This window comes from Pipistrellus kuhlii, unplaced genomic scaffold (genome assembly GCF_014108245.1).
Source record: "Pipistrellus kuhlii isolate mPipKuh1 unplaced genomic scaffold, mPipKuh1.p scaffold_m20_p_6, whole genome shotgun sequence".
In the NCBI taxonomy this organism is placed as follows: domain Eukaryota; kingdom Metazoa; phylum Chordata; class Mammalia; order Chiroptera; family Vespertilionidae; genus Pipistrellus; species Pipistrellus kuhlii.
This window is the reverse complement of record NW_023425562.1, coordinates 69,209,258-69,232,372: the sequence shown is the minus strand read 5'-3', so window position 1 is coordinate 69,232,372 and position 23,115 is coordinate 69,209,258. Positions and strand designations below refer to the sequence as shown.

Sequence of the window (23,115 nt, the reverse complement as noted above, 5' to 3'; positions counted from 1 at the left end):
CTCTATCCCTCTCTCTTCCTCTCTGAAAAAAATAAAAACAAAAACAAACAAAAAAACATGACATGGTTTATTAAAAAAAAAAAAAACCACACACACAAAAAAACCAATTATCAGCCAATTATTATAGAAAGTTCAATTGGACAGCACTGGAATCTAGGGCATCCTATCTAATAAAAGAGTATTATGCTAATTGACCATCACCCCAAGATACATAATGGCCACCCTCATGTGGACAGAAGATGGCCACCACAAGATGGCCTGCAGGGGAGGGCCGTTGTGGGCAGTTAGGAGTGACCAGGCCTGCAATGGAGACAGTTGGGGGGGGGGGGGGATTCAGGCCTGCAGGGGACCAGGCCTGCAGGGTAGGGCAGTTGGGAGGAAACTGGCCTGAAGGGGAGTGCAGTTGTGGGTGATCACACCAGCAGGGAGAGCAGTTAGGGGTGACCAGGCCAGCAGAGGAGGGCAGTTGGGGAGACCAGGCCTGCAGGGGAGAGTAGTTGGTGGGGACAGGCCTGAAGGGGAGGACAGTTGGGGGGGACCAGGCTTGCAGAGGGCAATTGTGGGGGGAGGGGAACCAGGCCTGCAGGGAAGGGCAGTTGGGGGAGGACCAGGCCTGCAGGGGAGAACAACTGGGGGTGGCGGTGACCAGGTCTACAGGGAAGGGCAGGCCTGCAGGGAAGAACAGTTAGGGGTGACTGGGGTAGGAGAGGAGGGCAGTTGGAGGTGACCAGGCCTGCAGGGGAGGATAGTTAAGGGTGACCAGAGTGGCAGGGGAGGGCAGTTAGGGGTAACCAGGTCGGCAGGTGAGGGCAGTTAAGGGCAATCGGGCCAGCTAGGGAGCAGTTAAGTGTCAATCAGGTTGGCAGGGGAGTAGTTAGGAGTTGGTCAGGCTGGCAGGCAGAAGCAGTTAGGGGCAATTAGGTAGAGGCAGGTGAGCAGTTGAGAGCCAGCAATCCTGGATTGAGAGGGATGTCCAATTGCCTGTTTAGTTCCACTGGGATCAGGCCTAAATGGGTGGTTGGACATCCCTCAAGGAGTCATAGATTGGAGAGGGTGCAGGCTGGGCATAGGGACACCTCCCACCCCCATGCACAAATTTTTTGCACCGGGCCCCTAATGTATTTTATATTCTTCCCTGACCCACCATCTAATATGACTCAATTTGAAATTACTTGTCTAGTTTGCTTAGTTGGTTATCAGAAAAATCATGGCTCTGTAAAACTCATCACCAAACTAAGATCAGAGAAGCTTCATTGAAGAATCCCACATAAACTATTAGTTTAACTGCCCAACCTGGGCATGTGCCCTGACCGGGAATTAAACACTAAGTCAGGCATGCTGGGCAGAAGCTTACTTTCTGTTTTTATTGATTTTAGAGAGGGAGAGGGAGAAACATCGATGAGAACCATTAATGAGCCATCGAACCATAGATTCTCATTTTTGTATATGGCTCATTATTAACTATAGCAAGGCCTTGCCAGACTCCGGGGAATATCCAATCTCAGGTGAGCAAAATATCTTATATTAAATGAAAATCAACTGTAGGATTAGGACTTCACTCACAACTTGATTTTTTGGTGGTGTCACGAGTCTAGAGCCCCACTATTTGTTTTGGTCAAAGTTTACTCCAGTACATAAATATACATTTGCCATCAAAGGTGCTGTGTTTTTAAATTATTGTCTTTTTCCTTCAGCTAATTTTCACAATTTAAGATGTGCTATGACAAAAAGGTTTAAAGAGAATCTTTATTCTAGTGAGGCAAGGGATACTTTTATGTTTTAGCCATTGATTGTAAGCTTTAAAAATAAATCTCTGGAAAAAAAAAAATTAAGACATAATGCAGAGTCTATATTTAAAACTGATTCCTGCTTTCCAATGCGAATTCTCCAAGTTCAGTTTGCTTATTAAATAAGACTATACCTCTGTGATAGGCCAGGTCCCCCGAAGGACAGATATTATCATTCCAATTCTCTCTTTTTTTTTTTTTTTTTAATATATTTTATTGATTTTGTACAGAGAGGAAGGGAGAGAGATAGAGAGTCAGAAACATCGATGAGAGAGAGTCATCAATCAGCTGCCTCCTGCACACCCCCCACCGGGGACATGCCCGCAACCAAGGTACATGCCCCTGACCAGAATCGAACCCGGGTCCCCTCAGTCCCCAAGCCGACGCTCTATCCATTGAGCCAAACCGGTCCCGGCTCATTCCAATTCTCACTGGTGGTAGAAGAGAAATCTGTACTTTACAGGCTCCTGGGTTCTCTATCTCATGTATATCCAATACTTAAAAAATGTTATTTGTTTCAAAGAGCTAGTGTCATCAAATGCTAATTCTATATAGCTGGCCACAGAATTTGATTCTCAAAAATTGGTTATTTAACTGAATTTATTTTACTAATCCCATTTATTTCAAAATAACCCTTCTGGTTGTCCACTTAGCAGGAGTGGGGAACCTTTTTTCTACCAAAGGCCATATGGATATTTATAACATACATCATTCATTCAATGTAAATTTATATTGATAAATTTACACTCCTAGATTTGTTGAATTTTGAGACCCCTCTATAATTGCCTTGTTGGGCCAGATCAAATAGTTTTGTGGATCTATACAGCCCTCTTGCTGGGTGTTCCCCACTCCTGGCTTAAGAATATCTCCAAACTGTTTGAACTCAGGCCTCAGGAGTAGCTGAGCTTGAATTCCTTTCCTCTGGTTTCACACTTTTGGCCTAGCCAAAGAAACTTTTTTATATTATATATAATTATAATTTATTATATAGATTTCTTGATTTTTAAAAATTAAAGTATTATATGTGTACATATCTTACCATTGCCCAACTCCACTCCCATATATGCCCTCCCCCTCCGAGTTTTGCGTCCATTGTTTATAAAATATATTTTTATTGATTTCAGAAAGGAAGGGAGAGAGTGAGAGAGATGGAAACATCAATGATGAGAATCAGTGATTGGCTGTCTCCAGCATGTCCCCCCACTGGGGACTGAACCCGCAACCTGGGCATGTGCCCTGATTGGGAATCAAATCGTGACCTCCTTGTTCATAGGTTGATGCTCAAACACTGAGTCTTGCAGGCCAGGCACATTTATTTTATTTTATTGCTTTTAGAGAGGGAGAGGGAGAAACATAGATAACCCCCCGCTGAGAAACATCAGATTCCCCCCCCCCCCCGCCCCCGCCGATCAAACCTGCAACCTGGACGTGTACCCTTACTAAAATTGAACTGGTGACCTCTCTGTGTATGGAGTGATGTTCAACCAACTGAATTACACTGCCCAGGGCAACACAGAAACCTTTAAATGGAGTTAAAAGGGAAAATACAACAGCTGAGATCCTAAAAAGTCCTCCAGCTAACATCTGTGGAACACTACAAACAAGCTAGTATGTTTTATATGTCTAAAGAATGAAAACTGAAAGTGGTATTAGAACTACGGACAATGACAATGGCTTTCTGCTCAGTTTAGACATATTACATCATGAGTTTTAGAACAGAATAAAGAAAAGAAATAAGTCTAAAATAGGACAAGAACAAACAAATGGTACCCCTTCCCAAAATAAAGTCTGACTAGAGGGCAATGGATTATTTTTGGTTTTAATGTTACTTAAATAATAAGAATATAGGAAAAATTCTATTAAATAATATAACAGCCATAGATGAATTTGTAAGACTTTAACAAAGAAGGTCTAGAGGGAAAAAACCCTTTTGGATGAGAATAATATTAATGGACTGAAAACATCCTTGACAATAGTTATTTAAGTTTGAGGTAAATGCAGTAGCTTAATCCTCCAAAATATTTCTTTAAAAAAATATTTTTATTGATTTCAGGGAGGAAGAGATTGAAACATCAATGCTGAGAAAGAATCATTGATCAGCTGCCTCCTGCATGCCCCTACTGGGGACTGAGCCTACATCCCAGGCATGTGCCCTTGACCAGAATCGAACCTAGGACCCTTCAGTCCGTAGGCCAACGCTTGATCCACTGAGCCAAACTGGCTAGGGCAGTGGTCGGCAAACTCATTAGTCAACAGAGCCAAATATCAACAGAACAACAATTGAAATTTCTTTTGAGAGCCAAATTTTTTAAACTTAAACTTCTTCTAATGCCATTTCTTCAAAACAGACTTGCCCAGGCAGTGGTATTTTGTGGAAGAGCCACACTCAAGGGGCCAAAGAGCTGCATGTGGTTCGTGAGCCACAGTTTGCCGACCATGGGGCTAGGACAAGAATACTTCACATAAAAAGGAACAGAATGTGGAAAAGGATGTTCCAACTATCCTCTCTATCCATACCCCAATTTGCACAGACTGTTCTGCTATTCCTGCCTTTCCTGTTTTAATTTATTCTCAGTGGAACCACTGAGGGAACAGAAATGGTGACAGTGAACCAGATATAAACAATTTCCAATGAAGACCTTAATAAATAGCTTTAAAACAAGCATTTTTAGGCTCCGGCTATTATCCATTGGTAAATATGCATTTGTTGGGTTCTTTTTTTTTTGGACAGTCAAATCTTGAAAGCTTCGGATGTTGTCCTCCAGAACTTCAAAGTATTTTATTTATTAAAGAAGGGATTTCACTTACCTGCTGTATATTCTGATGGCTACTCTACCAATATAAATTTAGTCTTCATAGATTTAAAAAATACATTTTCATAGCAGTAAGTCTGTATCCATTATTGTGAAGTTTGCTTTCAAGGGAAATTGATGTTCCATCATGAGTTAAATAATTTGTTCCCAAAATAACTTCATTTGAAAGATGTCATAAAGTTCCTAGCTCTATTAAAAGTCAAGCCATTCTGTCATGTAAATGCAGTTAGAGGGCGAAATCTCACCACCTTCATGGCAGTCATCAAAAACCTTTAAAACAGAAAAATATTTATATTCAAACTGAAGTTTTAATTTATTATACTAATAAAGTCAAATTAAATGTCTCAAAATTTTATTAAACTATCCCAGACCCAACCGTTTACTTAAAGCACTATTTATTAAAAACAAAACTTTCAAATTGAAAGAGATTAGGTCTGTATTTAAGGACATACTAATTATTAGGCCTGCCCTGTGATCATAAAGTTACTTAATGGGAAATCTTTTACTATAGCATTAAGATGACCATGCTCACCTGCCCACTGGGGAAAAGACTATTAGCAGGTAACAGGAATTCAAGGGAGATCTATACATAAGAATGACTTAGCCGAAACCGGTTTGGCTCAGTGGATAGAGCGTCGGCCTGCGTACTGAAAGGTCCCAGTTTCGATTCCGGTCAAGGGCATGTACCTTGGTTGCAGGCATATCCCCAGTGGTGGGTGTGCAAGAGGCAGCTGGTCACTGTTTCTCTCTCATCGACAATTCTAACTCTTTTATCCTTCTCAATTCCTCTCTGTGTAAAAATCAATAAAAAAAAAAAAAAAAAAAAAAAAAAAAAAGACTTAGTTTTGACTAATGAAATGTTTCCTGTTTAGCTACTTTCCTTTTTGTGAAGGGTACTGAATAGAATTTCCAATATGGTAGCCTTTTTTCTAGTAATTGAAACCATGGCATAGAATGCTTAGATATATAAAAAGGGCCAGTATCTATAATAATAAAAGCATAATATGCTAATTAAACTGGACATCCTTCTGGACGAAGCCAGGGCTGCAAGGGAAGCCCGGGTGCAAGGTGCCTGCCGGCGGACAGAGGAAGCCTGGTCCTGGGTACCAGAGGAAAGCCGGTGCCAGCAGCTGGGGAAGGAAGGCCTATTCTTTTTCTTTCTTTTAATATATTTTATTGATTTTTTACAGAGAGGAAGGGAGAGGGATAGAAAGCTAGAAGCATCCATGAGAAACATCGATCAGCTGCCTCCTGCACACCTCCCACTGGGGATGTGCCTGCAACCAAGGTACATGCCCTTGACTGGAATCGAACCAGAGACCCTTGAGTCTGCAGGCCGATGCTCTGTCCACTGAGCCAAACCGGTTTCAGCGGAAGGCCTACTCTTGCACGAATTTTGTGCATCGGGCCTCTAGTAATGAAATAAAACAGATTAGCAGCCCATGAATATAAATGTGATGAGGCTGGGACAGTCCCTATAGCACACAGTTGGCACTCATAAATGAATGAAGAGTACTTGGGCATACTGCAGGGGAAAGAATATTACCTCTGAATTTGAATCCTGGTTGTTACTTCTAAGCCACATGCTCTTAGGTCTTTCTTGGCCTAAGTTCCCTCCTACTTAAGGGAAAATAACTCCAGTAGCTCAAAGGGACATAAGAAGGATTTAATGAAACCACATAAATCTTCAAAAACATGTCTATGCTATGTTCTCATGTTCTCAACAAATTTCATTGCTCACACTACTAAGGTTAAAAGATTAATAGTTGTAAAAAATTGTCCATTTTAGCCCTAACTGGTTTGGCTCAGTGGACAGAGCATTGGCTTGTGGACTGGAAGGTCCCAAGTTCCATTCCGGTCAGGGGCGTGTGCCTTGGTTTCGGGCACATTCACGGTGGTGGGTGTACAGGAGGTAGCTGGTCGATGTTTCTCTCTCATCCATGTTTCTGGCTCTCTATTTCTCTCCCTGTCTGTAAAAAAAACAATAAAATATATTTTTAAAAAATTGTCCATTTTAAAACACAGATCTCTTATGTAAGGCAATGATTTGTTCATTAAATATCAAGATTACATGGAGGTTTAATTCTTGGTCAACCCTGAGAGTCAGAAAACTGGGGTGTGCTTATTGGTACGTTACATGGCATTTGCACTTGGAGGTAGTCAAGTGTAACGTGAAGTCTCTTGAACTCACAGGGCAGAGTCCACAGGGGGCCCGGACCAAGCCCGTAGGTGGGATGATTGGATTGACTGCTCTGTACAATTTCATGTGTCCGTCTACACTGCCAACTGTGCCTTCCTTTGCAGCGATGATAGTCATCTCCACTTTCCCATCATATATGAGTGTATTCAAGATGGTTTCAATGTCCTCCATAGACAACTCTACCTGTAAAGGAAATATATTATAAAGGAAACAAAAAGGACAAAGACACATCCTTTTGGAGGGAGTTAAAAACAAGTCATGGAAAACACAAAGAGGCTGAACAATGATCCAAGTTAGCACAAACCACTCAAATGCTACAGACAGAAAATCTTACCTCAAACTGACTTTCATATCTTTGCTCTTTTATGTAAAACCTAGAAGTCTTGTAAAGTCAAGTTTGGTAAGAATTGGATGGAGATTTATAAAATGCTTGAGCAGAAAGGTATTTTAGACATAAAACAGTCTTTAGTCAAAATCACTAGTTTATAAATGAAAAATCTGGAAAATGAAAAATGACTTGTCTAAATGTTCAATTTCTTCTTTGATCATGAAAAGTATTCAGCACTATTTCCTTATGTATAGGACCTTATGTAAAAGTCTTCAAAAAATATGCCGATACCACCATATATCTCATAAGAGGAAAATACCAATAAATGACAACTGATGTGATGACTGTTGGCACATATATTGAAAAGTGCCTGCCCTAGCTGGTTTGACTTTGTGGATAAAGCGTTGGCCTGAGGACTGAGGGTCCCAGGTTTGATTCCAGTCAAGGGCACATGCCTGGGTTGTAGGCTCGGTCCCCAGTGTGGGGCATGCAGGAGGCAACCAATCAATGATTCTGTCTCATTGTTGATGTTTCTATCTCTCCCTCTTCCTTTCTCTCTGAAATCAATAAAAATATATTAAAAAAGAAATGTGTCTAAGAAAGTCAGAATAGCCGAAACCGGTTTGGCTCAGTGGTAGAGCGTCGGCCTGCAGAATGAAGGGTCCCGGGTTTGATTCCGGTCGGGGGCATGTGCCTTGGCTGCGGGCACGTCCCCGGTGGGGGGTGTGCAGGAGGCAGCTGGTCGATGTTTCTCTCTCATCGACATTTCTAGCTCTCTCTCTCCCTTCCTCTCTGTAAAAAATCAATAAAAATATATTAAAAAAAGAAAAAAGAAAAAAAAAAGTCAGAATAAACTTCTGAAAGTGAAATGTACTACGGTACCAGGCTCCGCTCTGCTGCTCTGTCTCCCAAGCTCAAATACACACAGTTCCGATAATGCCAATGGCAATGACCAACTTTGCCTAACTGGCTCAGGATAGTACTTTTCCAAAGTGGGTTCTGCAGAATATTCACAGGTTATCCCCTGAAAAAATGCTCAGGGTCAAATATATTTGGAATAAACTATGTTTTAAAAAGTAAGATAAAAATTAGAAACTGAGTTCTGACCTTACTGATCCCCAATTCACAGATATATTTCCACACTTCATGTGATGAAGCAAATGAACTATTTCTTTGTATCATTGGATTCTGTTTGCTTTCTCGGGCTGTTTCTGCCTATAAGGATAAGACACATAAATCTTAGCAAGAACACAACTGTTTTCTGAATACAATTTATACAGAGTGAAATCAACAGAACATATTTTGTTTAGTAAAAATTACCAATTTAATATGCCTATGAAACAAGATCTACAAATTTAAACATTCTTTATGAAGAATCTTAAAAAATGTTTATTCAACTATGCCTTACCTTGGTTTGTAGGAACTTAAAACACTGTTGGTTAAGCACCTCTACAAATTCAGATTCAAAATCCTGGTCACTGTACCAGGCTCCACCAGTTACAGACCGGTCTGGCTGCAGGTTATAGAGCATATACACCTTTTTCTTTGAGGCCTAGGAAAAAGCATGCACAGAAGAGGTGCTTATAAGCTAACAATCTCCCAAAACTAAGATGTGAAAAAAAGCTCAAAACATTAGGTTTTAGAGTTTTAGATTCACAGAATTATTGTGAAAATGGTATAGAATTCCAGTTACCTTATAATGTTTTCCCTATTATTAGCATCTTAAATTAATAGGGTACATTTGTTACAATGATGAACCAATACTGATATATTATTATGAACTAAAGTCTACACTTTGTTCGTATTTCCTGAGTTTTTCCATAATTTTTTTCTGGTCCATTTTTTCTGGTCCATTCCCCCACACCGCCCCCAAGATACCACATTAGATTTAGTTGTCATGTCTCTTGAAGTAAATTTTAGATTGTGACAGTTTTTAAGTGTCGTTATTGATGAACTTGACAGTTTTGAGAATTAATGGTCAGGTATTCTGTAGGATGCCCTTAATTGGGATGCCCTTAATTGGGATTTGGTCAATGTTTTTCTGATTATTAAACTGGAAGAAAGATCACAGAGATCAAATGACCTTCTTATCACATCACTAGAGGCCCAGTGCACAAAATTCGTGCTCTTGGGGGAGGGAGAGTCCCTCAGCCCGGGCTATGTCCTTTTGCAGTCCGGGACCCCTCAGGGTACATCTGCCTGCCAGCTTAGGCCCAATCCCTGAGAAGCTGGCCTTGCTGCTTCTTAGCGCTACCTCGGAGGTGGGAGAGGTTCCCACCACTGCTGCTGCACTTGTCAGCCGTGAGTCTGGCTTCTGCCTGAGGGGCGCTTCCCCTGTGGGAACGCACTGTCCACTAAGGGTCAGCTCCTGCGTTGAGTGTCTGCCCCCCTGGTATTCAGTGCACGTCACAGTGACCGCTCATTCTGGTCGTTCCATCATAATGGTCACTGGGCTTTAATATATATATAGATATTAAGGGTATCTGATTGTCACCAAGAGATGATTGTCATCAATATGACTTATCAGTGTTGACATTAACCTTAATCGCCTGGCTAACGGTAGTGACTCACAGTTTCTTCACTGTACTTTTTCCCCTGCCCTTTCCTTGGAAGAAAGTTATTATGTACTACCCACAACTAAGGATTAGGAATTATGCTCTACTTTCTTTAGGGTGGAGTGTCTACATAAATTTGAAATTCTTCTCTATGGACTTGTCTAATGTGTCCATTTATTCAAACATCTCCTGGTATGGACTTATGAAAATTTATACTACTTGGTTTGCAACCTTGAAAATATCATTCTAAGTGAAAGAAGCCAGATCCAAAAAAACAAACAAAACACACAGACACACACACACACACACACCACATATACATGATTCCATTTATAGGAAATGTCCAGATTAGGCAAATCTATAGAGATAGAACATACATTAGTGGTTGTCAGGGCCTTGGGACAAGGAGGCTGGGGAATGACTGCTAGTGTGGTCACATGCTGGGGTGAGGAAAATGTTTTAAAATCAGAAGAGTGTGATGGCTGCACAATCCTGTGAGTACACTGAAACCCAATGAATCATACCCTTTAAGAGGATTAATTTTATAATATGTAAATATCTCAATAAAGCTATTAAAAATAAAGATGTAGGAGAATTGTAGAAATGAAGCTAGGAGATGGGTATGTGGGGATTCATTATATTATTTTCTTTACTTCTGTATATATATTGGAACTTACCCATTAAAAATGTGAAATAGAAATAATATTCTAACTTAGGGAGTGGTATGACATAAAAATCATTGATAAGTAGAATCAAATGAATATCAAACTTTTTTTTGGCAATTCACCTATATTTTTTATTTAATTTTTCAATTACAGTTGACATCAATATTATTTTATATGTTTCAGGTGTACAGCCTTATAGTTAGATAATCATATACCCTACAAGTGATCCCCTGATATTTCAAGTACCCACCTGGCACCATACATAATTATTACATTATTGACTAGGTATGTTCTCTATGCTATACTTTACATTCCTGTGGTTATTTTCTAACTATCAATCTGTACTTAATCCCTTTGTCTTTTTACCCAGTCCTCCAAACCCCTTCCCCTCTAGCAACCATCAATTTGTTCTCTGTATCTATGAGTCTGTTTCAGTTTTATTTATTCATGTATTTTGTTTTTTATATTCCACATATAAATACAATCATATATTTGTCTTTCTCTAACTTCTTTCACTTAGCATACTTTCTAGGTCTGTTCATGCTGTTATGGTAAGATTCTATTCTTTCTTATGGCTAATATTCCATTATATATATTACCACTGTTTTTTTTATCCACTCATCTACCTAGGTTGCTTCCATATCTTTGCTATTGTAAATAATGCAATGAGCATAGGGGTGCATATATTATTTTGAATTAGTGTTTTGGGTTTCTTCGGATATATACCCAGAAGTAGAATTGCTGGGTCATAAGGCAGTTCCATTTAAAAAAAAATTTTTTTTTTGAGGAACCTCTATAGTGTTTTCCATAGTGGCTGTATCAATTTGCATGAATATTAAATTCTTATATGCTGAAATTTGTGTTCAAGCAAACTTTAATCTAAGGGAATTTTGGCTCCTTTGATACTAAAATCAGTGAGGTCAGCAGCAGATGTCCATGATGAACACAGTTCTGGAGCATGGAGCCCCCGAAGGATGTGATGGGTAGGGTGGGGTGAGGAAGAGAAACTATGTGGTGGAACAGATGATCCACCAAGGCAGAGATCTTTCTCTGACTTATTCACTAATGTATTGCAAGCACACAGTAGATATTTGTTCAATGAGTAATCTAATATATCAAGATGAGAGTAAATTATCTTACACATCACAAAATCCAGAAAAAATGTTCATGATTCCAAAAATTCTTTCCTAAATAGAGTAAATTAGCTTTACTAATTTACTAATTTTGAGTGGGTAAGAAGTGACATATCTAAGCAGTATCTCCAAACCAATTATGAGCTAAATTTTAAAATATATTTTTTGATCAGTTGTTTTAAATCACAGCACAGCTTAAAGAACAATAAAAACTTGAAATATAATTGGAGTAATATATATAGTAAACATTTGGAAGGAAAGTGAAAACTACTCACTGCTACAGACTTAACAGCTTTGATAAGCTTTTTACTTTCCAAATTCTTTAAAATTTTGTTAATTTCTGTTAATGGCAAATTACTTTTATACCGGATGTCTCTGCTCCATATTCCTGTAAGAAAGTAAAATAAGTTTAAAACTATAAGATTTGTGCTTATAATCCATTGCTTATATCTCATTCCAAAACCAGCAAAATATATATCTATATATTGCTAGGGCACAATTATAGGAAAAATTAAGTGACATGGAGGTAATAAGACTCTCACATAAAGTAACAAAAGTATGCAAAACAATATATGCTATATGTTCTATTTTCTATAGAAATTTCTTAGAATCCTAGTGTGGAACCTTTTTAAAAACAAATAAAAAGGATCTTTTGTATTGGAAGAAAAATCTTGAATGCTATTAAATTTATGCAGTTATGTGCTACATACTGACATCAGTGATGGACCACATGTATCCTGGTGGGTCCAAATGATTATAATAGAGGTGAAAATTTCTATCATCTGGTGTCCTAATGTAGCCCAACTCATTACTCATGTGTTTGTGGTAGTGCTGGTATAAACAAACCAACCAGTCGTATAAAAATACAGCATATACAATTATGTACAGTCCATAATACTTGATAAGTGACTATTTTACTGGTTACATATTTACTATAGTATACATTTAATCATGAATTTAAAATGTACTCTTCCTACTTATAAAAAAAAAGTTTACTGTAAAACTATGCTGCAGAAGCTTCACTTATCCCTAGTCTCATACATTTCGGGTTTACTGTGTCTCTTGATTGCATTCTTTTCTTTTGTGCTTGATTTAATCTTGTGTTGTTTTATACAGTAATATGTTGCAAAGGCTTGTAGTTTAGGAGTAATAAGCCATATATCATATTGCCTAGGTATGTAATAGGCTTATATCATCTATGTTTGTATAAGTAAACTCTGTGATATTTGCAGAAGGACCATAAAATCACTTAACTATGCATTTTTCAGAACTTATCCTTGTTGTTAAGTGGTGCTTGACAGTCTCTTCCTCTCCCTCCTGTATCCCAACCTCTGTTTTCTATAAATTTCAATCAGATTATATATGTAAAACACAAAATTAAGTTTGGGCTACAGTCAGCTGCAATCTTCAAGGGAGAGAAAAAAAAACCCGTTTATGTGAGCACCGATGTCCATTTTACAACACTACATTCAGGAGATGGAAAATAGGAAGATTATAGTTCTTACAGCCACTCAACAGCCTGTACAGGGAGGTATAATTTTTCTTTCAAAGAAAGAAAGAGTGTTATATGTGAAAAGGGAATATTATGTAAAAATATTTTGCCATATTTTCTTCCCAGTGCAGAGGCATAATGAGATAAGAACTTTTTTCAACACAGAACGGTTTTTTCATTCATCTATTTTTAGTGGTTTCACATTACATTATAAATGTTAAAGCTAACAGATCAAATATATCCTAAATTGTAATAACCAGCAATTTATTTACTTTTCTTTATAAGCAGCAATTTAGATATAGTTCTTCAATGAAGTTAGAGAAACTAAATAGCTGTTCTGTGACCTAGTCAGACACTGCCATACTGCTCTATTCATCTCTCTGTTTGTTTTTTGAAAAACCAGAGAGATTTTATTAGCCACAATTTACATGTGATGAAGAAACTAAGGCTTTCCTAAGTATAAAGAGGATTAAAAAAAGGACCTTAACTTTTATTTTGGATAATACATTCACATGGTTCAATATTTGGAAGTTTCTTTCCATTCCTGCTCAGTTATCTAATCCCTGCCTCCTTTGAAGCAACAATGACATCACTCCAGATGTTCTCCAAGCATATATTATACATACATACACACACACACACACACACACACACACATATATACATACATATATATATATATATATATATATATATATATATATATATATATATATAGTACAGGATGGGGCAAAAGTAAGTTTACAGTTGTTTGTATTCAAAATAATACAATAATTAATAAAGAATACACTTTCGCATACTCACAACTGTAAACCAACTTCCTCTCCCTTCCCACCCTCCACCCCCGCCCATGTAGAAGTATATTATTTTCCTCTCCTTTTTATATAAGTGGCAGCACAGACACTGATCCATTTCCCAGGAAGACAGAATCTCAGTCCCTATATCTGGTCCAAAAGTCAACATTTTTTTTCTGCTTCTTCTTTCAGATGCTTACCTTTATTTCCTGCATCTTCTATGATCTGATATACTAGTTTTTCTTGGTTATCTGATCCCTTCATTTTACTGCAGGGGGATAAAATATAATTAAAAAGGCAAAGAGGTACAGGATAATCTAATAATCTACATGACTACTCCAATGAATCAGCAGACAAGGTCATCACATTGACTTATTTACTAAAATAAGAACTTACCTTAAAAAGAATGAGACAGGGCTGTATGTACCAGAATGAAAAGATGTCCAAGACAGAGTAAGTGAAAAAAACAAGTTGCAAGACAGTATGAATAGAATGATCCCATTTTTTGGTTAAAAAAAAAGAAAAAAAGAGAGATTATATATAAATATATAATCATTTATATGTATTTATATATCTAGAAGAAAAAAAATATACCAAATTATTATAAGCAGTTATTTCCAGGAAATGGGAACTCATGATAGGAGGCAGGGATGATATGCAAGAGGTTTACATTATGCAATTCTGTATCGGCTTTTTTTCAAAACTTATATTTGGTAATAATCAAAGTTTTCTTAAAATGATGTGATTACGTGCTTACCCAGCATTCTGAGAATCCTTTATTCTATACAGAAGACCTGTATTGCTCCTTAAGAGATCCAACTGACCCTAAAATTTTTAAAGATAGAACATAGCAGTGAATTACTTTGGAGATACATAAAATCTAATGACAAATGTTAATATATTCTTTATTATTTTACACAGACTAAATATACTACCTCCCATAGTTATTTGTCAGTTCTTGAGATTTAAATTTCCCCCTATCACATACGGTGCATTTTTTAAAATTTAGCTCTTTATCTCATCATTTTCTAAAATATTAATATCTAATAATTACTTATATGCTTGATCCTGGCTTGGTTATATAATCAATGTATAAAGAATTATAAACAAGCATCTTTAGAACTTTTAACAGAAAGTTCACTTGTCCTCAATAAATTGATTCAAATTAAAACAAATTCAATAACTATAAGTATAATACAAATAAAATATAATTTACATAAAGTTCAAATAAAAACTAACATGTAAAAACATTTAAAAAAATATATTTATTTATTTATTTTTTAGAGAGTTAGAAACATCGATGAGAGAGGAACATCGATCAGCTGCCTCCTTCACACTCCCTAATGTGGATGTGCCCTCAACAAAGGACATGCCCTTGACTAGAATTGAACCTGGGACCCTTGAGTCTGCAGGCCCACGCTCTATCCACTGAGCCAAACCAGTTAGGGCTGTAAAAACATTTTTTTAACACAATGATTAAACTTTACAAAGTTAATAGTGACATTTACTGATATGTGTGATTTCTATTTGTTACATGAAAATTAGGCAGAAGATGCAGAAACTGGTTTGGCTCAGTGGTAGAGCGTCAGTCTATGGACTGAAGGGTCTCAGGTTCGATTCTGGTGAAGGGCCTGTACGTTGGTTGCGGGCACATCCCCAGTAGGGGGTGTGCAGGAGGCAGCTGGTCGATGTTTCTCTTTCACTGATATTTTTTTTTTTTTTTTTTTTTTAAATATATTTTATTGATTTTTGTACAGAGGGGAAGGGAGAGAGATAGAGAGTCAGAAACATCGATGAGAGAGAGTCATCGATCAGCTGCCTCCTGCACACCCCCTACTGGGGATATGCCCGCAACCAAGGTACATGCCCTTGACCGGAATCGAACCCGGGACCTTTCAGTCCCCAAGCCGACGCTCTATCCATTGAGCCAAACCAGTCCCGGCGTCTTTCACTGATATTTCTAGCTTTCTATCACTCTTCCTTCCTCTCTGTAAAAAATCAATAAAATATTAAAAAAAAAATTAGGCAGAAGAGTCAACTAATGAAAAAAAGACCCACAGTTTTGTTTTTCTGTAAAAATCAAAAGTAAAATAAAGCATGTCTTAACATACTTCTAAATTTCCCTGGGTCTGAACTTAGGAGCACCCAGATGGCTGTACCATTGGGCTTCTGGCAGTTTGGGGAAGATGTGGCTAAGAGAGGCTCCATTTCCATGTTATGACTGGGCAGACCCATGATTTGGAAATGGGTTTACATATGGCTGAACAGTAATACCCTCCCTCCCTAGACACCATTAAGTAGCAAAGCTGAACTACAAAGCTCAATTTAGAGGTTCCATTTGGTTATTTAACTCAACCTATGAACATTTAATGAACCAGTACTGTGATTGTTGTTTGTGGGTACAAACATGAATTCTAAAAGCAAATCATACACCTAACTTCAAACCATCTGGATGGCATTAAGGTAGAGGTAAGTAATGGGTGGGATGGGCTCTCAGAGAAGCAGCTATGGCCCAATCTGGGATTCAGGGAGGCTTCTTGGAGACAACAGCAGAGCTGAGTCTTAGAGGATAATGAGGAGTTAGTCATCTGATAAGCTTTTTACTTTAAAAAGAAGAGGAAGAAGGGCCTTCTAAGCAGGGAAGACAGCATGAGCAAAGGACCTGAGACATGCAACAGCATGATGTGGTCCCTCTGAAACCTAACTTATGAGACACAATGATGGCAAAAGAGGAGATAGGTAAGGAAGATAGAGGTTCAATGTGGTCAACCCGTGAGTTTTGACTTGAATCTCTAGCACTGAAAGAAGTATTTCTGATGGGGAAGTGACTTGGTCAGATCTGTATTGAAGACACATCAGACTGCCTGCTCTGAGGCAGAGGGAGCCAGGAGAGCCAGTTGGGATGCACTGGAATAGTCCAGGTAAAAGCAAAGAGCCAGAACACATGCAGGGGTCATAGGAATGGAAATGGGGGGATAAATTTGAGATGTATTTAAGAGGCAAAATCAGTAATAACTTGTGATTGATAATTGCTCTTGCTTAAAACTCTTCAATAGCTCCACAACTGACTACAGCCTATAGCAAACAGGACTGGCAGTAGGTGGGGTCAGTCACAGAGATAGTAAAAGAGAAGGAGGTACTGAGGATGATTTCCAGACAGAAAGGAAGGGTTGAAAGAGTGGTCAAAGGACAAAAACATTTTCTATTGCCACAACCTCCCGGCATCCCTTACTCTATCTTTCCTGGAGCTGAAGACCTTCATAATGAAATGTCTAGAAATCATCAAGAGTCCTTTTTTCCCTGGTGCTAAAACAAGGTTAGCAATCTGGCTCACTGCTTGTTTTTATAAATAAAGTTTTATTGGGACACAGCCACACCCATTTGTTTATGTGTGGACCATAGCTACTTTCGTGTTTTTTTTTTTTTTAATTTTCCTAATTTCTTCTTCAGGAATTTAAAAAAATATATATTTTATTGATTTTTTTACAGAGAGGAAGAAAACGGGATAGAGAGTTAGAAACATTGATGAGAGAATCATTGATCAGCTGCCTCTTGCACACCCCCTGCTGGGGATGTGCCCACAACCAAAATACATGCCCTTGACCGGAATCGAACCCGGGACCTTTCAGTTCTCAGGCTAATGCTCTTCCCACTGAGCCAAACCGGTTTCGGCCATAGCTACTTTCTTGAAGAGTTATCTCTTATAACAGAAACCAAATGGCCTGCAAAGCCTAAAACATACTATCTGCCACTTTATACAAAAAGTTTGCCAACCCCTTCAACTAGTAGGTTGAAGGGAACATTTTAACAGAAAGTTCACTTGTCCTCAAACCTCCATATCCAAAGCCCTTAAAAATCCAACAAAGTTGATTTAAAAAAGCAAATCAGCCTTAGCCCTGGCCAGGTAGCTCAGTTATTTAGTGTTGTCCTGATAAACCAAGGCTGCAGGTTGGGCCACATACAAGAAATCAATGAATGCATCAATAAGTGGAACAATAAATTGATAGTCCTCTTTTTCTCCCTCCTTTCCTCTAAAAAAACATAAATAATAATTATAATAATAAAAAGCAAACCAGCCTTCAGATGATTCCTTATTTTAGAAATATTTTACCTAATTGCTATTAAGACCAACATTCCTCAGGACATGGGAATGTTGATGATAGGGGATAGAAAGGAGAAATAGGTAGATTTAGAACATGGGGTACCACTAGGACAGGAGAGAATGACATTAGAGCTCCAGGAAAACAGAAAAGGTAAGAATAGGTAGAAGGGCTTCACTAAAAAACAAAAACCCACTGCTATCACTGGGGGCTGAGTCTGCACTTCCTCCCAGGGACCCAGCACTGTTGACATTAAACTGGACTCATTCCTGCCTCTTGAAATGCTCAGTGAGATTGTGGAGGGATACCTTAATGAGGTGGTTCGTGATGATTCACAGAAAAATCAGGGGATGTGTTTCATAGGGAATGGCCAACACCAGGAGTAGGAAGCAAATAGAACGTCAGAAGAAACTATGCCTATGTGCCTTTATGTATCTTAATGACAATTAGGTTAACAAGCAAAGCAGTCTGAGCTGTTTCCTGGTTTAAAATCTTATCAGTCACAACCTAACACACTTTCAATGTTTCTTTTTTTAATAACAGTGTTTTGTTTTATTTTTTAAATGTATTGATTTCAGAGAGGAAGGGAGAAAAAGAGATAGAAACATCAATGATGGGAGAGACTCATCCATTGGCTACCTCTTGCACGCCCCACACTGGAGTTTGAGCCCACAACCCAGACATGTGCCCTGACTGGGAATCGAACCGTGACCTCCTGGTTCATAGGTTGATGCTCAACTACTAAGCCATGCTGGCCAGGCTCTTCCAATGTTTTTATGACTAATAATAGGAAGTAATGACAATGGTAATTAAAAAATGTAATTACATTAACTAGTTGAGTTCACCTTACCATAGACAACAGTCTATTGATTGCCACTGCCCGCTGCTGAGCTTCTATATGAGGCATTTCATTTTGAATTACTTGGTCTGTGATTCCATGAGGGAACTGATGACATAATTCTATAATCCTAGGAACAAAGGCATTAATGATATTCTTATTTCAAGTGGGGTTGCGGGGGGGGGGGGGGGACTAGCAGATTAATTTGAAATTGTGTTTTCACATTTAGCAGACAGACTGGGTTTCTATGATGGTTCTGAATCAAAGCTTTCAAAATACATGTTTACATTATTATTTAAGGAAAACATTTTTCTCACCAATATGAATTCTAAATTAGAACAAAGGTCAAATGAAAACAAAGAAAAAAATATTAACGCTGCAGCTTCAATTTTCTCAGATGCAAGTACACAAAGTTAGGATACAGTGTAAGTCTGCAAGCAGGAGCCAAATCAGATATTTCTGGTGGGAAGCCAAAATGTATGACAATTCACAACTGGGGCTTGTTTTTGGAATTATCCCTACCAAACAGAAATAAGCCCAAATATTCACACTGTCATGGGATCCTCATTTGCTATTCATATTAGCTTGAGAAAATTGGGGTCTTTAAAGATTATGTGGTAATCTAACAATAGTAGGCACTGCTAGAGAATTACAATAGTGAGAGGTTTAGGTGCCCTACAATCTTGACTTAAATTCCGCACCGAAACCATTTGTGGCTTAGTGTTGCTTTGTCATCACAAACTGCACCCTGATTTCGCCCACACGTCCTGTCGTGGGAGTTCCCATAGCGACAAGGGCCACTTGGGAGTCAGAACACGCATCCTCCTCAAGTCCTTAGGTAAAAACGCCATTTGCTGAGCGTCGATCACCTTCACACAGGAAGGCGGTGCATCATCACAACTTCCCTAACAGCATCGGGACAGCTACACAAAATTGCAAACTGTCAGAAACTCCTTCTGAATTTCTTAAGCGTTGTGTTCCTCGGGGGTGGGAAGGGGATCCACACCCGGCAACCCCCTCCCTGCGTGCTCACTAAACTTGTCCGGTATCTCCCGGCAGTCCCCGGAGAAAGGGTCCGGCTGCCCAAATGACCCGCCGGGAACCGAGCCTCACCCACTGACTCACCTGTTTTCTATTTCTACTGGATCCGCGTCGGGCGGCTGCAGCTTCACCTTCACCTCAGCCATGAGGACGCGGTTCTTTTACCAGTGGGGTGAGCTGCGCGTATCGGCCGGAGAACCAGCGGTGCCGGGCGATGGGCCTTCTTCCGCGTGTCGCAGCCGGTCCTTCCTTGTCTGTCGGCTTGAGGTGGCCACACCGCGCCTGCTCCGCGTCACGCACGGGCGCCACTACATCCTCTGATTCTTTAAAAAAAATCAAAACATTTCCCCCTACATCCTCTTATTCTTGCTTCCAGAGGGTCAATGCCTGTCGGGCGAACGAGCTTCCTTTCCTCATTCTGAGTGGAGACGCCACTTTTTAGCATTTTCCAACCTCGGAGAAGGCGTATTCTCGGACGCCTACGGTTCCTGCGGGTACCACTCTCCCTGGCAAACGTCACGGGCGGAGCTGGTTGCTAGGAAGCCAATTTTCCGCCAATCACCTGCTCAGTTCTCAGTAGGCGGGGCGAGGCTCTCAGCGTCAGTGGTAACCGAGACCTTGACCAAGGAGAAGGCAGGAGGCAGTGAGAGGTGGGCTAGCTCGCTGCGGACGGCGGCGGTACCCCCGCAGTGAGAGGTGGAGCACCTGGCCGGGGACGGCAGAGGAGCCTCGGAGGGCTTAATTCTGTCTTGGTGGCCGGTGATAGAGGAAGAGGTGGAGGAGGAGGAGGACAAGGAGGTGGGGGAGGACCTCCCTCAATCCTGCGGAGAAGAGGAGGACCTCCCTCAATCCTGCGGAGAGGAGGAGGAGGACCTCCCTCAATCCTGCGGTAAGGAAGAGAGAGTCTCTGACTGCCCCCCTCCCCCATGGGCGGGGGCCGGGACCAGACAGGGTTCCTGATCTGAGCGGCCCAGTGTGGGTGGATGGAGTTGAGGGTTAGGATGCTGTTTCCCCCACAATGCCATTTGGGCCTGTTGGATTGGTCTACTTCTTGATCTCTTTCTTGGGGCCCACTCGCCGCCCCGGCCTTCCAAGGGCTGCTCCTACTTACTGCTTGCGAATGACTCCCTCCACAACCATTTTTTATTTTGAAGTAATTTTTCAAGTATTTTTATTTTATAATATTTCTTTATATGTTTTTATTGATTTTTAGAGAGAGAGGAAGGGAGAGAGATAGAAATATGGATGACGACAGAGAAACATCGATCTCCTGCACGCCCCCTACTGGGGATAGAGCGAGCAACCAGGGCATATGCCCTAACCAGGAATCCATCAGGTGACGCTCAACCACTGAGCCACACGAGCAGGGTTCAACTATTTTTATTTTAACTGTCTCTCACATAAATGGAAATGTGAGTTTGAGCAAGTGTCCCAAGTCCATCCATCCTTTCTTAGAGGCTAGTGATCTGTTAGTATTTGCGGTTCAAATTCTTGACCTCTACCCTGGAACTATGGTAACCAGGCATTAAGTTCATTCCTCCATTTGTTTATCTCATTTTTTTTGGAATACTGTCTGTGACAAAAGTAAAACCCCAAGATATTCAGAGCAGCATTATTTAGAATTGCAACCACTAAAACTAGTAATATCCTTAAAGCCCAACCACAAATTGATAAATAAGATTATATAAGCATGTGGAAAATTGTAAATAATAGTGATGGTGCAATAAGTAAACTATAAAAATGGAATGATTGTGTTGAGTGAAATCTATCCATAATCATTGGAATTTGAACAGGATAAAGAGTGATGGGAAATGGTCACTATATTAAGGGGGGGGGGGTGTTTTTCCTCCTGAATCCTTCACATATTAAAAATTATGACACTGCCCAGGGAAAATGTCAATAAGGCCTCCACACTCATACTTATTTATAAATATAGTAGACAGAGTGGGAGACTTTTGTATTTGTTGCTTACTTTTTATATTGGTGCCATCTTTCAGCTGAGGCTTGATACTCTGTCATCTTTCTAAAGTTTCTTTGCAGCTTTCAAATGCAAGAATTACTTGGTGACAACTGCAGGGCCTGGAACCTGGAGCTTTCCCAAGAGCTGGCTCTAAATTAAAATTTTGTGCTGTATACAAAGTTACTTCTGTTTCTCTGGCATGATGACTTGCCCTGAAGCCAAGAAAGGTAGCACAGGAATAAAAGGCAGGAAAGGCTGATAATGATCCAGAGGAAGCTCAGACCAGATTATTAGTGATGGTCTGTGTTCTGATGCATTAATTTAATTTGCCCATCTATATATATAAAAGCCTAGGCAATCGGCTGAACAGCCAGTAGCTATGATGTGCACTAACCACCTGGGGGCAGACCCTCAATGCAGGGGCTGTTGAGTAACAGCAACTTTGCAAAGTGCCCTCTCACATTCTGGGACCCCTTAGGGGATGTCAGACTGCCAATTTCAGCCCCATTCCTGCAAGCCAGGCTGAGTGACCCCACCAGTGCACGAATCCATGCACCAGGCCTCTAATAATTTAAAATAATTCCTTTTGCCCAGCTGGTGTGGCTCAGTGATTACTCATCGACTTATGAACCAGGAGGTCATGGTTCGATTCTTGGTCAGGACACATGCCCGGGTTGCAGGCTGTCCCCAGTGCGGAGTGTGCCAATCAATGATTCTCATCATTGAGGTTTCTATTTCTCTCCCTCTCCCTTCCTCTCTGAAATCAATTAAAAATATATTTTAAAAAACAATTCCTTTCCCCCATCTCATTCATTCATGCTTTTCCCCCAGGAGTAAGGTAATCATTAGATAATCAAAACTCTACAGAAGACTTCAATAGTAAAAATACAGCTGAAGCAATAATTATTTCAAATAAAAACTGAATAATATTTTTAGGTGATATAGTAATAGTATTCTCTTTAGTTTTTACTAGCTTTACTGTATTTAAATGAGGTACTTCTCTTCAGCATGTGTGTTCAAATATATGTGGCTGTTGGAATTTATTTTCATTTACTTTTTTAAAAATGTAAGCAGGGAAAATGACTGCTGGTTCAGTGTGTGTTCCTCAGATCATACCATTGCGAGTGCCTCAGCCTGGAAAAGCCAACCATGAAATTGATAACAATACACTTGTGGAAATGAAGTCAGGTAAAAATAAAACATATTTGGAATGCTTTAAAATAACATGGTCATACTCTTTATGTTCATCTGGTTGTTGATTTTCTTTTTTGTATGTTTTCTATAACCAGGACCTTGAGAAGTTTATAAAACTTGCAAAATTTGCAACACTTACACTTGATGGTTTATATTCAATAGAACGGTGTATACTAATAATTAGATCGAGACCATTAGCTTTGATTGACCTTTCG

General features: G+C 39.5%; 2 protein-coding genes across 14 annotated transcripts in view; one reads left to right on the top strand and one right to left on the bottom strand.

The window, feature by feature from the left end:
• Nucleotides 1-4,328: 4,328 nt before the first annotated feature.
• On the bottom strand, nt 4,329-20,209 carry POLR3F (RNA polymerase III subunit F). 4 transcript variants are annotated; one of them, XM_036418855.2, is made up of 10 exons: nt 19,831-20,058; nt 18,718-18,835; nt 14,525-14,592; nt 14,164-14,184; nt 13,968-14,035; nt 11,757-11,869; nt 8,537-8,680; nt 8,236-8,343; nt 6,792-6,983; nt 4,329-4,870 (listed from the first exon to the last, which is right to left on the bottom strand). In XM_036418855.2, the coding sequence occupies exons 1-10, from the start codon at nt 19,890-19,892 to the stop codon at nt 4,793-4,795; spliced, it is 972 nt and encodes a 323-aa protein (XP_036274748.1). In that variant the 5' UTR covers nt 19,893-20,058; the 3' UTR covers nt 4,329-4,792. The 4 variants fall into 4 exon arrangements, with proteins under 4 accessions (XP_036274748.1, XP_036274750.1, XP_036274751.1 ...); XM_036418857.2 differs by lacking the exon at nt 8,236-8,343 and having other exon boundaries at nt 19,831-20,209; XM_036418858.2 differs by lacking the exon at nt 8,537-8,680 and having other exon boundaries at nt 19,831-20,067.
• Nucleotides 20,210-20,330: 121 nt separating this feature from the next.
• DZANK1 (double zinc ribbon and ankyrin repeat domains 1) overlaps nt 20,331-23,115 on the top strand; it is a 53,643-nt gene continuing 50,858 nt past the window's right edge. For 3 of the 10 annotated variants that reach the window (XM_045574668.1, XM_045574672.1, XM_045574669.1), the window contains exon 1: nt 22,771-22,894. In XM_045574668.1, coding sequence (XP_045430624.1) covers nt 22,786-22,894 — 109 coding nt within the window. In that variant the 5' untranslated portion in view covers nt 22,771-22,785. Of the gene's footprint in view, nt 20,636-22,770; nt 22,895-23,115 lie in introns of those variants that run through there. The other 7 variants (XM_036418849.2, XM_045574670.1, XM_036418845.2 and 4 more) reach the window with 6 other exon arrangements.

Coding starts and splice junctions, on each gene's coding strand:
- POLR3F (XM_036418855.2), bottom strand. CDS start 19,892: ATGGCTGAGGTGAAGGTGAAGCTGCAGCCGCCCGACGCGGATCCAGTA. Junction 8,681..11,756: donor AAGCTGTTAAGTCTGTAGCA/GTGAGTAGTTTT, acceptor GCTTTTTCCTAG/GCCTCAAAGAAAAAGGTGTA. Junction 8,344..8,536: donor TTAAGTTCCTACAAACCAAG/GTAAGGCATAGT, acceptor TTATCCTTATAG/GCAGAAACAGCCCGAGAAAG.